Below are 12,112 nucleotides of genomic sequence, written 5' to 3' on the forward strand. Positions count from 1 at the left end.
CTTCACCTTTCATCCCCTCGGCACGGTGCGGATAACACCTCGGGACTGGGAGCTGGGAACCGTGGTGGCGATACTCACCAAACACCGGACTGAGGCAGCGCCCCCTGCGAGGTGCTTCAAAGAAACAGGGTAACTGACTTATCATGTTTCTATAACTGATATCGTGAACGCCTTCCGATGTACTAAAACTCGTTCTTAGGCCCATTTCATATTACCGTGTTTTTAGTCCGTTTGCTTCAAACATAGAACCTAAGGGCAACATCGTAGGTTCCAATGGGTGCGTTCTGCCTCTGTGAAAAACACAGATAAAGGGAAAAAAATCAGAAAATAAAGTTAGTATGAAAACGGCCAAATGAACAGTTTCAGGAAAACGTAGAAGTTTCACCATAACGTTTTCACAAAACATGATAACCCAACTGCATGATTCCTTCGCGGTGGGTGACACCACGTTGCTGATGACAGCGATACGAAATCGGATGGCACATCCCTAGCAGCACAATGTACTAAAAGTCGAGTGCAATGGGGCTGGACGGGTAGATGGGAGGTCTAGAACAGAGTCGTGGAGCTAAAGAACATTGATAAGACACATACCGTCCACCCCTATTGCACTCGACTTTCAGTACATTGTGCTGCTTAGGATACGATTTCCTCAAATTCCGTCGAGCTCTGAAGGGCGTGTCCCCACAAAAGAATCCTTTCTCAACATTGGCTATCGTTAAGGGTGTGGATGAAAACACGCTAGCGACAGATTTTTCCGTCGTCCGAACGACACCCACCTGGCAGCTGCGAGGTGCTTCAAAGGAACAGGGTAACTGACTTATCATGTTTCTATAACTGATATCGTGAACGCCTTCCGATGTACTAAAACTCGCTCTTAGGCCCATTTCATACTACGGTGCTTTTAGTCCGTTTGCTTCAAACATAGAACCTAAGGGCAACATTGTAGGTTCCAATGGGTGCGTTCTGCCTAAGAAAAAAAAGAAAAGAACGTTAGTATGAAACCGGCCTAATGGAGAGTTTCAGGAAAACGTAGAAGTTTCACCATAACGTTTCCACAAAACATATTATAACCCAACTGCATGATTCCTTCGCAGTGGGTGACACCACGTTGCTGATGACAGCGATACGGAATCGGATGGCACATACGATTTCCTCAAATTCCGTCGAGCTCTGAAGGGCGTGTCCCCACAAAAGAATCCTCTCTCAACATTGGCTATCGTTAAGGGTGTGGATGAAAACACGCGAGCGACAGATTTTTCCGTCGTCCGAACGACATCCATCTGGCAGCTGCCTCGACGACTGCGGTATACAGAACTTCGTCCAAAGCTTGACGGCCGAAATTCACCAAGACTAGCCCCATCCACCGAAGGTTATGGACTACAACTTCACTCTAACCGAGCTAAAGACGGCTTTGAAACTTGTGGATGTGGGCTGATCTCCGGGACCAGATAACATCACTTATGCTCCACTGCGAAACCTTGACGGCCGGTCACTCCAAGCTGTTCTTCATGTTTATATTACGTCATGGTAACACACTACCATCTACCTGGAAGGAGCCGTTAGTCGGAGGCGTATACAACCCATTTCTTTTCTTAAAGTGCATCTTAAAAGTTTCATAAAGGCACATGAAAGTCGTGGTTGTGCCTCATATGCACCAAATGCTCATAACCTCCAAACGCTCATATGCACCGAAAAAAAGTTGGTGGTTTTGAGCGTTTGGTGGAAATGAGCAGGAGGGGAGAAGCTGCTCATAAGCACCAAACGTCGACTCCAGAACATCCGAATGCTCATATGCACCGAAAGGCGGGCGACCACAAAGGCCGGGTCTTCCTCTCCCGCATTTGGAACAAGGTCATTGGGTGAGAAAGGTGGAATGAATGGCGACTACCAAGGCCGCTTAATGTGTCAGTTAAAAGTGTATGTAACAGCTTGGTCCTGCTTGTATGTAGCCAGAACGAATAGCACCTTCTCGTTTATGGAATTCAATTTGAGCTTTATTTTCATAGACATGGAGGCAGCCTAGGACAAAAGACTTGATTCTAGCTCGAAAGGCACTCGGCTCCCCGGGCTGTAGCAACAAAGAGCGTGGTCCCCTCCGAACATATGTCCGGTTTTTTTCTTTGAATCATCATCATCATCATCATATGTCCGGGTTCACTTACAATGCAGAAGCTGGAATACGATATTTATATAGGGTTTATATTATGCATACATAGGCCTGCAGTGAACTTTTGCGCAAAACCCTTCTTTCGAGCCATGTTCTTAGCAAGTTGGTTAATCAATGCGTCATAGTCTAGAGATATGATAATCATGTTTTCGTTTGACTACGAACTCAGAAAGCCTGACATCTCTTATGGTTGAGCGCAGGATGTTCTTGATCAGTCAGTTTCATTGTGCTGAGGCTTCTTTCAGCATCAGCGACAGTAGCTGGTGTGATCAGAAAATAGAATCCTGACGCAAATGCAATGATTCAGATATATCTCCTGGAGGCTTTCTTGTATGTGTACGTTAAAAATTAGATGGGTAGAAATCCAGCGAACCGGTAGAGATGTAGGAAGGGAGTTGCCTCAGGACAGAAGCCGCCGATATTTCGAACAGAGACTGTTCTTCTTCTGGGCACCGTCCTCACATTGGCATGGTATTTAAAGGGTTAGGTGTGACATGTTTAAAGGTTCATGCGAATTGTGGGTCAACAGCCCGGAAGGAAGAAAGGGTCCGTACGGCTTCTACGGCCGGAGTGAATGGCTGCTTTGACCTCGTGATTTGTTGATACCGGACCGGTATCAACAAATCACGAGGTACCCTAGAAACACTTCACAAATAAAATATGCTTTTCCCTTCTACCTTCATTATCATCTGTTATGTTCTGCATGGCCACTGCTTTCTGCTCTCTTTATTGCATGCCACAACTTTGTATTACAAATATATATTTAAAAAAAATCCTTTGCTCGTTCTGGAATTTTCCCCACGTAACCACTAACCTCCTTATCTTTCGCTATGCTTGCCAATTCTTGCCTGTTGTCCCGTTTCGTCCACGTGTTCGTGAACCTTCCATTTTTCTGTAACCGGTCTGTAGCCTAGATCACTACGTTCACATAATCCCCTCCACACTCTAACAAAGCAGCCATTCACTCCGGCCGTAGAAGCCCGTACGGACCCTTTCTTCCCTCCGGGCTGTTGACCCACAATTCGCATGAACCTTTAAACACGTCACACCTAACCCTTTAAATACCATGCCAATGATGAGGACGGTGCCCAGAAGAAGAACAGTCTCTGTTCGAAATATCGGCGGCTTCTGTCCTGAGGCAACTCCCTTCCTACGTTAAAAATTGTTTGGCGTCTTTTTGTTTGGCGCCCTTTCTTTTTCTCAATGACACAAAACGATATTCCATTATAAGTTCGCTGGCGTCGATGTGTACCATTTTTACTTCAAAATTTTTGCTGCGATTCTCCAGTTCAAGTTCCCATTTGACACTGCCCCAAGTTGTTAGCGTTTTACAGAAATTGAAACAACTTTTACCACTCCACGAGTTGGTCGACAAAACAGAAGATATGGCCTGATCAGTGAGAATAAGAACTGAGATTTGAATTTTAGTTCTGCAGAAAGACGACTCTTCCTTTTTGTTTTTATTTATTTTTTCACTTTTAGGAGAAGGTAGCAGACATTGCAGAACTGCTTCCTGAACTTGTCGCGTTGTCTGTACTCCGCAAAATAAAGAGAGGAACAGAAAGAACAGACGCAATTTGTACAAGCGGTGCAGCAAATGGAACCACTTTTATGTTCCTCATTAGATGGCATGCAGCATTTATTGTTCATTAAGATTAATGTTAACTAAAAAAAAGCATGTCTTCCAATTTCGAACAAATGAGGAGTGCGAATGATAGCACTTGATTGGCTATGATCCGGTTGATCAGATGTCCACAACGACGCTCCTGTATTTTTGGGCGCACGGAACCGCGCGGCACCATTTCTTCCGCCACACAACCAGGGACCAATTTTTCCGGGACGAACTTTTCCGGGACTATTGTTTGCCGGAACTCCATCCAACATGCTCTACACATTCTCGCTCCTATAGTTATTCTCTCTTCGGTCTGGAAGATGACTGGCTTGGTTCTTTGGATGATTGGTTTTCAACTAATTTCTGTTTGCCCACCGTTTTAGGCATTCAAGAACAACATTACTTCCTCTTATAAGTAGAACTCGAAAATTTACGTGCCAAAACCATGAAAATAGACAGGTATTTAGACCCAAAAAAACACCTAAACAGGCAAGAACATGCAAAAACAGGCACGTTGTAGCACATACCAAAACTACTTCTAATGTACTCTTTACGACGCAGACTTTATACTGTGGAACTGTAGCGAATGCTACAGAACCATTCGATGACGCCAGTGCCTGACTGCGACGCTGTGCAGCGTCAATCCTCCTTCCTGCACCGCTAGTTCAAGCTCACTGGGTGTTATCGTTGAACCTCTAACATATATTCAGTTGAATGTTATTTCTTCGGTTTACTTTTACTACTCGATTTCTCTTATGTTTACTCGTTTATGGAGTAGACGGCGTTCCATGTTGATATCCGTTCATCGGCCACATTTTCTCTTACACGTTTTGTCAACCACACCCTACCTCAGGTAGGCGAATTTAAGTCACCGTGGTGACGATAAAAGGTCTCACCGTTGTTGGCCTCACAGAGGTGGGCAATGTCACGACTGACGGCCTCGGGGAATGTGCATCCTGGTCGACTTTTAAAGGAACTGTGCCGACATATGATTTGGTCGAAAGACATTTCATCGAAGATCGAAACGGCAGCGGTCGTTTGATCGATTTTTTATTGGTTCACTTGGAGTGTTGAAAATGAAAAAAAAAAAAAGAAGCCGGAGTTCTAAATGCCGTTATCCTAAGCAACATTTAACTGCCGCTTGCTCGTAAACACATTCCTCATGCTAACCCACTTTTTCGTGTCCAAGAAGCGGTCCAAGGGCCCATGTTGTTCACCCTAGCCCGTTCGACAACCTGATAGGCTTTTCCGCTCTGACACATAGTGACTAAACATGCCACACATGTTAATCCCCCAACCATTTGTCAAATAATAATTGATTTGTAGTATTAAACATTTTTGGCAAATAAATACAAATAAATTAATGACATTTTTCGATGATTTATTCCTGTTGAATGTGGACAAATTTTAACAATGTATTATTGTTTGTAATGAACTGACCATTGTATAGGAGAAAGAACAGTTTTAGTTTATTTACTTTTCGCCTATGTGCAAGCGAATCTAAATTTAGTTCTTGCAACAGACATGTAACGGAAGAAGTCCCTCGAAACCTAGACAAGATAAGCAGGGCAGCAGATCTTTGTACTTTCTCTATTTTTTTGGATAGCGTGCTTGTGTAGTGACCCCAGATTGCAGATGCATACACTAAACGAGGTTGAACTAAGGTTTTATATTCTGTTAATCTTTCATTGTGCCATGGCGAAATTTCCTTCTTAGCATCCACAGACTTCGAGTGGCTTTCGCGTGCATAGGGCTATCCCGTTTCAGACCGTTCCCTTTAAATATGTCACCAGCAATGAGAAGGGTGCTCAGAAGAAGCACAGACTATCGGCTGCTCCCAACGTGGGGCAACTTTCTTCAACATGTGTCCGACTGATTCGTAAATTACAAACGTCTGCAAGTAACCAGTGGTCTCCCTGCAAAAAAAAAAAATAATAATAATAATAATAAATAAAAATAATAAAAATGAAGAAAACGCTGAGTACACTGATTGCCCGCTCCGTATGCTCGAGTCAAAAGTTACAGAAAAAGAAGTGCGGATGACACAGTGCATGCAGTTTTGAACTCCCTTCGAACAAACGGCATTCGATCAAACGGCGTTCGACCAAATGGGCGAACACTACGGCGGACGTGTTTGTCACGTTCAAACGCCCATTGACTCACGGTACCCATTCAAACCCACACATTCAGCCAAATTCGAACTTCATAAACTTCGTTTATAAAGTAAAAATAAACTTTCATAAAAATTCGTTCTGACTACATACAAGCAGAACCAAGCTGTTGCATAAACTTACACATTAAGCGGCCTTGGTAGTAGGCATACATTCCACCTTTCTCACCCAATGACCTTGTTCCAAATGCGGGAGAGGAAGACCCGTCCTTTGTGGCCTCCCGCCTTTCGGTGCATATGAGCATTGGTATCATCTTATTTGGCCCGAGTGTGCATAAGGCCCAAATGTTCATAAGACCCGAAAAGAAATTGGGCCTTTTGAGCATTTGGGTCAAATGACCAGGCAGGGTAAGGTGTCCAGAAGGCCGAAATGCCCAGAAGGCCAAAATAGTCATGTGGCACGAAAACCAGAAGGGAAGATTAGGAGTGTCCTAGATATTTTCTTTGTTCCTATGCACAATATTAAATGAATGCGATACAGGAGAAAAAGGTAACTGAACTAAAAATATTAATAAATGTGCTGAAATGAGGAAACAAATTTTCAAGCAAATAAGATATAGATGTGGCTGTGAAGGACCAGATGTGACTGCTTAACTTCACAGTTCAAATGGACGTGAAGTGAACAACACAGCCGTTACACAAACGTTGTTTACGGTTTCGGGGGCGTCGTCCAGTTCCTACAGTCGAAAGGGTGTAATGCGACACCGTCGATCGGCCCCGTGTCCGTCGCTTCTCGGAAAGTGTCCGTTGCTTCGGTTTGCTCAAAAACTCTCGAACACATCCGGGCGGGGAGGCAGTGGTGTCACAGTCCCCAAAAGACGAACAAGGGTCCAGCACCGAAACGGGGGATGGAGGAAGCCAAGAGACAAGGCAGCGGCCACTGAAGCTACTCGGAAGACAAGGGCGACCACCAACAGGGAGAAGACGACGATCTGTGAGCCAACATTTTCATTCCGTGCTCATATTAAATATGTGTGCTACAAAATCTGGTATTTCGTGTGCTTCCTCTCAGCGTGGACTCACGCGTCGGTAGCGAGCCTTCACATTGGTGTCAGAAGTGGGGTTCGCTGACGTACGTCGGAGGAATCGCTGAGAGAACGGTTGGCTTTACCCCAACCGGGAAGTACACGAGCCGTACAGCTTTGGTAACTTCAAATATGACTGAAACTTCAGGTAACAGCGTGCCCTTGGGGGCAAGTGTGTTTGCTGCAGCAACTTTAGTGCAGTCATTTTCGGGTGATGGGCAGGGTCCGTCAATTTCAGAGTATTTTGATGTTATCGAGCTGATTGCTTTCATGTCCGCATGGTCCGACACACAAAAGCTCGGACTGTCGAAGTGTCGAATGTCAGGTGCCGCTTATGATTTTGCATGGAAGGATGTACGTGCTAAGAGTGCGAAGACCTACGAGGAATTCAAAAAGGTCGCTGTCAGTCGATTTGATACCGAAACGGATTCCGTACGTCGTCGTAAATTTCTGGAGGCAAAGCAAGGGCTAAACGAGGACGTCAGGAAATTCGCGAGCAGAATACAGAGCCTCGCCTACGACACGTTAAGGCCGTCGGGTGACAGCAAAAATGCCGAGCGTGAACGTTATGCGCGCGAAATTTTGGAAGATGAGTTGCGGACACAGTTTGTCGCGGGACTGCGCGATCCTGTGCGGCGTTTTGTTCTCTCTAAAAAGCCAGCCGAGTTTGACGACGCGGTACAGGCGGCAGCCGATGAGGAGGAAAATGAGATCGTTTCTGGGGCATCGGAGCCTGTGCGTGTGTTGGAGCATCACGAAGAGAACGCGGGGAGCCACGCTTTAGTTTGGCTGACCGAGAGACTCTCCAGGCTTGAATCTTTGCTATCGCGGAACGTGCATGTTGAACGGCGTGCTTTCGAGGGGGACACCACTGGAAATGCTAGTGCACCCCGAAGCCGCCAATTCAGGGGGCGACGATTCATGGGGCAACGGCGTTGCTTTGCCTGCAACGAGGTTGGACATTTTGCGAGGAACTGCCCCGGGGTTCGGCCGACAGTTAGTAACATTCCCCCCGATTATATCCCAGCAGCCAGTGCACCTCGGACCTACCACGAATGGGGCGCACAACAAAAAAACGCGTAAATCCCGTCACGCAGGGCAAGCGCGTGCGGGATGAAAGGAAAAGTGACAGTGTGACTGTTGTAGGAATTTTCGACGAGTCTTGCCCTATTGTTGAATGCGAAGTGAATGGTTGCAAAATGAAGTTTCTTGTGGATACCGGCGCAAGAATCTCTGTCGTGCGTGAAAAGGCGTTCGAAGTAATTTGCAAGAAGGGAGAAAGAGAAGCACAATACATAAATGGGTTGGATGCAAAGAGCTTTGTGGGTGTAACGGGATATACGATGGGCATTACGGGAGCCGCATATTTGCACTTTGCGCTTGGCGAGATTTGTTTCCGTCACAAATGCTATATCAGTTCCGGCAGAATTGCACTTCCACAGGAAGTGTCGGGAATCCTGGGACATGATCTCTTGAGGACACAGAGCATCGACCTGTTGCTAACTGAGAACGCACTGAAAGTGGGAGAACAGCGTATACCGATCCTAAACTCAGTTCCAACCTCCGCTGGACCACAGAGTCAACCGCTCATTCATTGAGGCTTGTAGCAGAAGTTCGAATACCGCCGCTGTCGCAATGCGTTTGCTTTGGTGTCGTACCCAAGGACATTAGAAAAGGAAGTCTGGGCGTCATTGAGCCGAACGAATCATTAAGCAATGGTCTCAAGGAAGCTAACTGTTTGGTACAGGTGCAGAACGGACAGGAAGTTCCGTTTCATGTTGCTAATCTTACAAAAGAGACTTTGGTGCTTCCTAGAAATAAGAATGTCGGCACATTCCATTTCGCCTAAGCGGTTTTAGATGATCCAGTTCGTGTCTGTGGGGGCCAAGTACAAAGCGAAGCGCAAGTTGACACCGAATTCGACTTGTCTCACCTCCCAATGCCCCAAAGGCAAGGATTGGAGCGTATGCTTCATGATTACTCTAATGTTTTTGCGTCCTCCAATATGGATTTGGGGCGTTGTGGCATCATAAAACACCGGATTCAAACGGGGAGCGCTGCACCGGTGTATCAGCGTGCGTACAGGGTGCCGTACACACTTCGAGAGGAGATGGAGAGACAGGTGCAAGAACTACTTGACAAAGACATAATCGAACATTCGAAATCGCCATGGGGTTCACCGGCGTTATTAGTACAGAAACATGACGGGAGCTACCGATTTGTAATCGATTACCGAAAGCTGAATTCGGTCACACGGATTGACCCGTATCCGCTTCCAAATATTGAGGAGACGCTCGCACAGCTCGGGTCGGCTTGTTACTTTACTGTGATCGATTTAGCAGCAGGGTTCTGGCAAATTGAAATGGACCCAAAAGACAGCGAAAAGACGGCGTTTAATACGCCAACTGGCCACTATCAATGGAAACGAATGCCGATGGGCCTCGCGAACAGTCCGGCGGTCTGGCAACGTACCGCCGATGTCGTCCTGGCTGGACTGCTTGGAAAACAGTGCTTCGTCTATATGGACGATATCATCATTTACAGCAAGGATTTTGAGAGCCACTTAAGAGATATTCGGACAGTTTTAGAACGCTTAGACGCCGCAGGGCTCAAACTAAAACCAAAGAAATTCCAATTCTTGCGGTCGGAAGTTAAGTACCTCGGACATATCGTGTCAGTAAAAGGAGTAAGTCCGGACCCCGCAAAAATAGAAGCTGTGCGAAACTTTCCAAGGCCAACTAACATAAAGCAAGTTAGGGAATTCCTCGGACTTGCGGGTTATTATCGGCGACACGTAAGCGACTTCTCGGGAACTGCCAAACCTCTTACGGCTTTGACTAAGAAGAACGCAGTTTTTAAATGGACATCAGAGGCGGAGGAAGCATTTTCCGCATTGAAAAAGAAATTGATAGAAGCACCTGTGTTGCGATACCCTGATTTTCGACGTCCGTTCATTCTGGCCACTGACACGTCGAAGTTCGCAGCTGGAGTGGTTCTTTCACAGCACTTTGATGATGGTGAACATCCAGTGGCATTTGCGAGCAGGCAGTTCAGCGAAGTCGAGCAGAGGTATGGTGCGACAGAACGTGAACGCCTGGCTGTTGTGTGGGCCGTGCGTCATTTTAGGTGTTATTTATATGGGCGCAGATTTCAGCTCCTCACGGATTGTCACGCCTTGAAGTGGCTCATGTCGGTCCGCGATCCGAGTTCGAGATTAGCTCGCTGGAACCTCCTACTGCAGGAGTACGATTTTGACATAAAGCACAAGTCCGGGAGGACACATACTAACGCAGACGCATTAAGCCGGGCAGCAACTACAGGGATTCGCGCCGTACAGGAGTTCGTGCCTATACTAGACTGCGCTGAGATCAGGCGTGAGCAGCAAGAAGATGCAACACTGACCAAGATTATTGGAGATGTCGCGCGAGGTGCTCAGGTCAAGATTAGGGGAAACAGGTATGTTCTCAATCAGGAGGGCGTTCTGTGCGTTCGTAGGCGACAACGTCGGGGGAGAGCAGACGGTACCTGGGAACGGCCAGTCGTTCCTAGAGGGCTTGTAGGCAAGGTTATGCGAGCCTTCCATGATGCCCCATTTTCGGGCCACCTGGGAAAGCGCAAAACACGTCAGCGCATCGGGAGCCATTACTTTTGGCGAGAGATGGGGAGGGACATTGCGTCGTACTGCAAGCAATGTCATTCTTGCGCTGAAAGAAAAACGCCAAAGCACAGAAAAAGGGCGCCGCTTCAGCTTTTTGGTGATGTCGATCGTCCGTTTGAGCGAACCGCAATGGACATTATGGGGCCGCTACCAGTGACAACAAGCGGTAACAGGTACATGCTCGTGCTCGTGGATCATCTCTCGAGGTTTGCGGAAGTGATTCCGATTCCTGATCAGAAAGCTGATACAGTGGCAAGGCACTTCGTGGAGAGAATTGTCCTGCGACATGGAGTGCCGCGTCAACTGTTGACTGATCAGGAAACAAATTTTCTCTCCAAGCTCATGAAAGACGTCTGCCGACTACTAACCATCGATAAGATTCAGACGACTCCGTACCACCCACAATCTAACGGTACCGTAGAGAGATTAAACCAAACGCTGGCGCACTTGTTATCGCACTATGTAGCCCACGATCAACGCGACTGGGATGAGTGGGTCCCCTTCGCAATGTTCGCCTACAACACTGCTGTCCACGATGGCTCCGGAGAGTCTCCGTTTTACTTGCTGTATGGGAGAGATCCCGATTTGCCGAGCACAATTACCGCTGCGCCACGACAAGTATCATACTCCTGTATGGAGGACTACCGAGAAGAATTAACGAAACGAATGCAGATATCGCATGATATCGCAGCTAAAGCTTTAAAAGAGGCCGCAACAAAGCGGAAGCAGGTGTACGATAGGCGAAGTAAGGAAACAGGTTATAGAGTAGGGGACAGGGTGTACCTTCAAATTAATCACAACACCAAGGGTCTTGCGAAAAAACTCAGTCCAAAATGGAAAGGTCCGTACATGGTAGTTGAGAAAACGTCCCCTGTAACGTTCAAAATAAGGTGTACACAAGGGGGTGATACATGTCACGTGCATGCGAACCGCTTGAAGGTGGCGGCCGGTGGACCCCCATTATCTGATGGTCCCGAGGAAGAGGGTAATGACGCACCTGTGGATCCACAGGCTCACGCAGCGCAGTCCCGTACAGAGGATGGTAAAGCGTCCGGTGTCCGCAGTTCTGATTCTCGCATGCACCCGGCGTTCGGACCGGACGCGCTGCTACCCTACTTGCCTGCCCTCGTCGAAGAGGAGCTGAGCATGGTGGCAGCACAGCCGCAGTTAAATATTTGTAATGAAATGATTGATGAAGGGTCAGTTTGCCCAAGGGGTGCGCCACTTATCCCACCTTGTCGCTATCCTCTTAGGAGCCGAGGTGGGGTACCCAGTAGCTAGAAATATTGGAATGCATTTTCGTTACATCATTCCATATAGATTTCATAACTCTTACATTTAAAACACCCTTAAGGTGTAATCCGGGTGTAACTGGGGTGTAAACTAATTTTTACTCCCAAATTACACCAGCTCGAAGAAACATCCTGGGATGAGGGGTGTTAAATGGGTGTAATAATAACGTAACACCTTATTTACAACG

At 46.9% G+C, this 12,112-nt stretch overlaps 1 protein-coding gene across 1 annotated transcript; it reads left to right on the forward strand.

Annotated features, from left to right (window-relative positions):
• Positions 1-7,106: 7,106 nt before the first annotated feature.
• On the forward strand, positions 7,107-8,057 carry LOC135376668 (uncharacterized). Its single transcript, XM_064609171.1, has one exon. It carries the CDS (start codon positions 7,107-7,109, stop codon positions 8,055-8,057), a length of 951 nt encoding a protein of 316 aa, XP_064465241.1.
• Positions 8,058-12,112: the final 4,055 nt, after the last annotated feature.

The sequence above is a fragment of the Ornithodoros turicata genome, unplaced genomic scaffold (assembly GCF_037126465.1).
Source record: "Ornithodoros turicata isolate Travis unplaced genomic scaffold, ASM3712646v1 ctg00001209.1, whole genome shotgun sequence".
Classification (NCBI taxonomy): domain Eukaryota; kingdom Metazoa; phylum Arthropoda; class Arachnida; order Ixodida; family Argasidae; genus Ornithodoros; species Ornithodoros turicata.

Excerpts from the sequence above, each read along its gene's own strand:
- LOC135376668 (XM_064609171.1), top strand. The coding sequence starts at position 7,107 with ATGACTGAAACTTCAGGTAACAGCGTGCCCTTGGGGGCAAGTGTGTTT.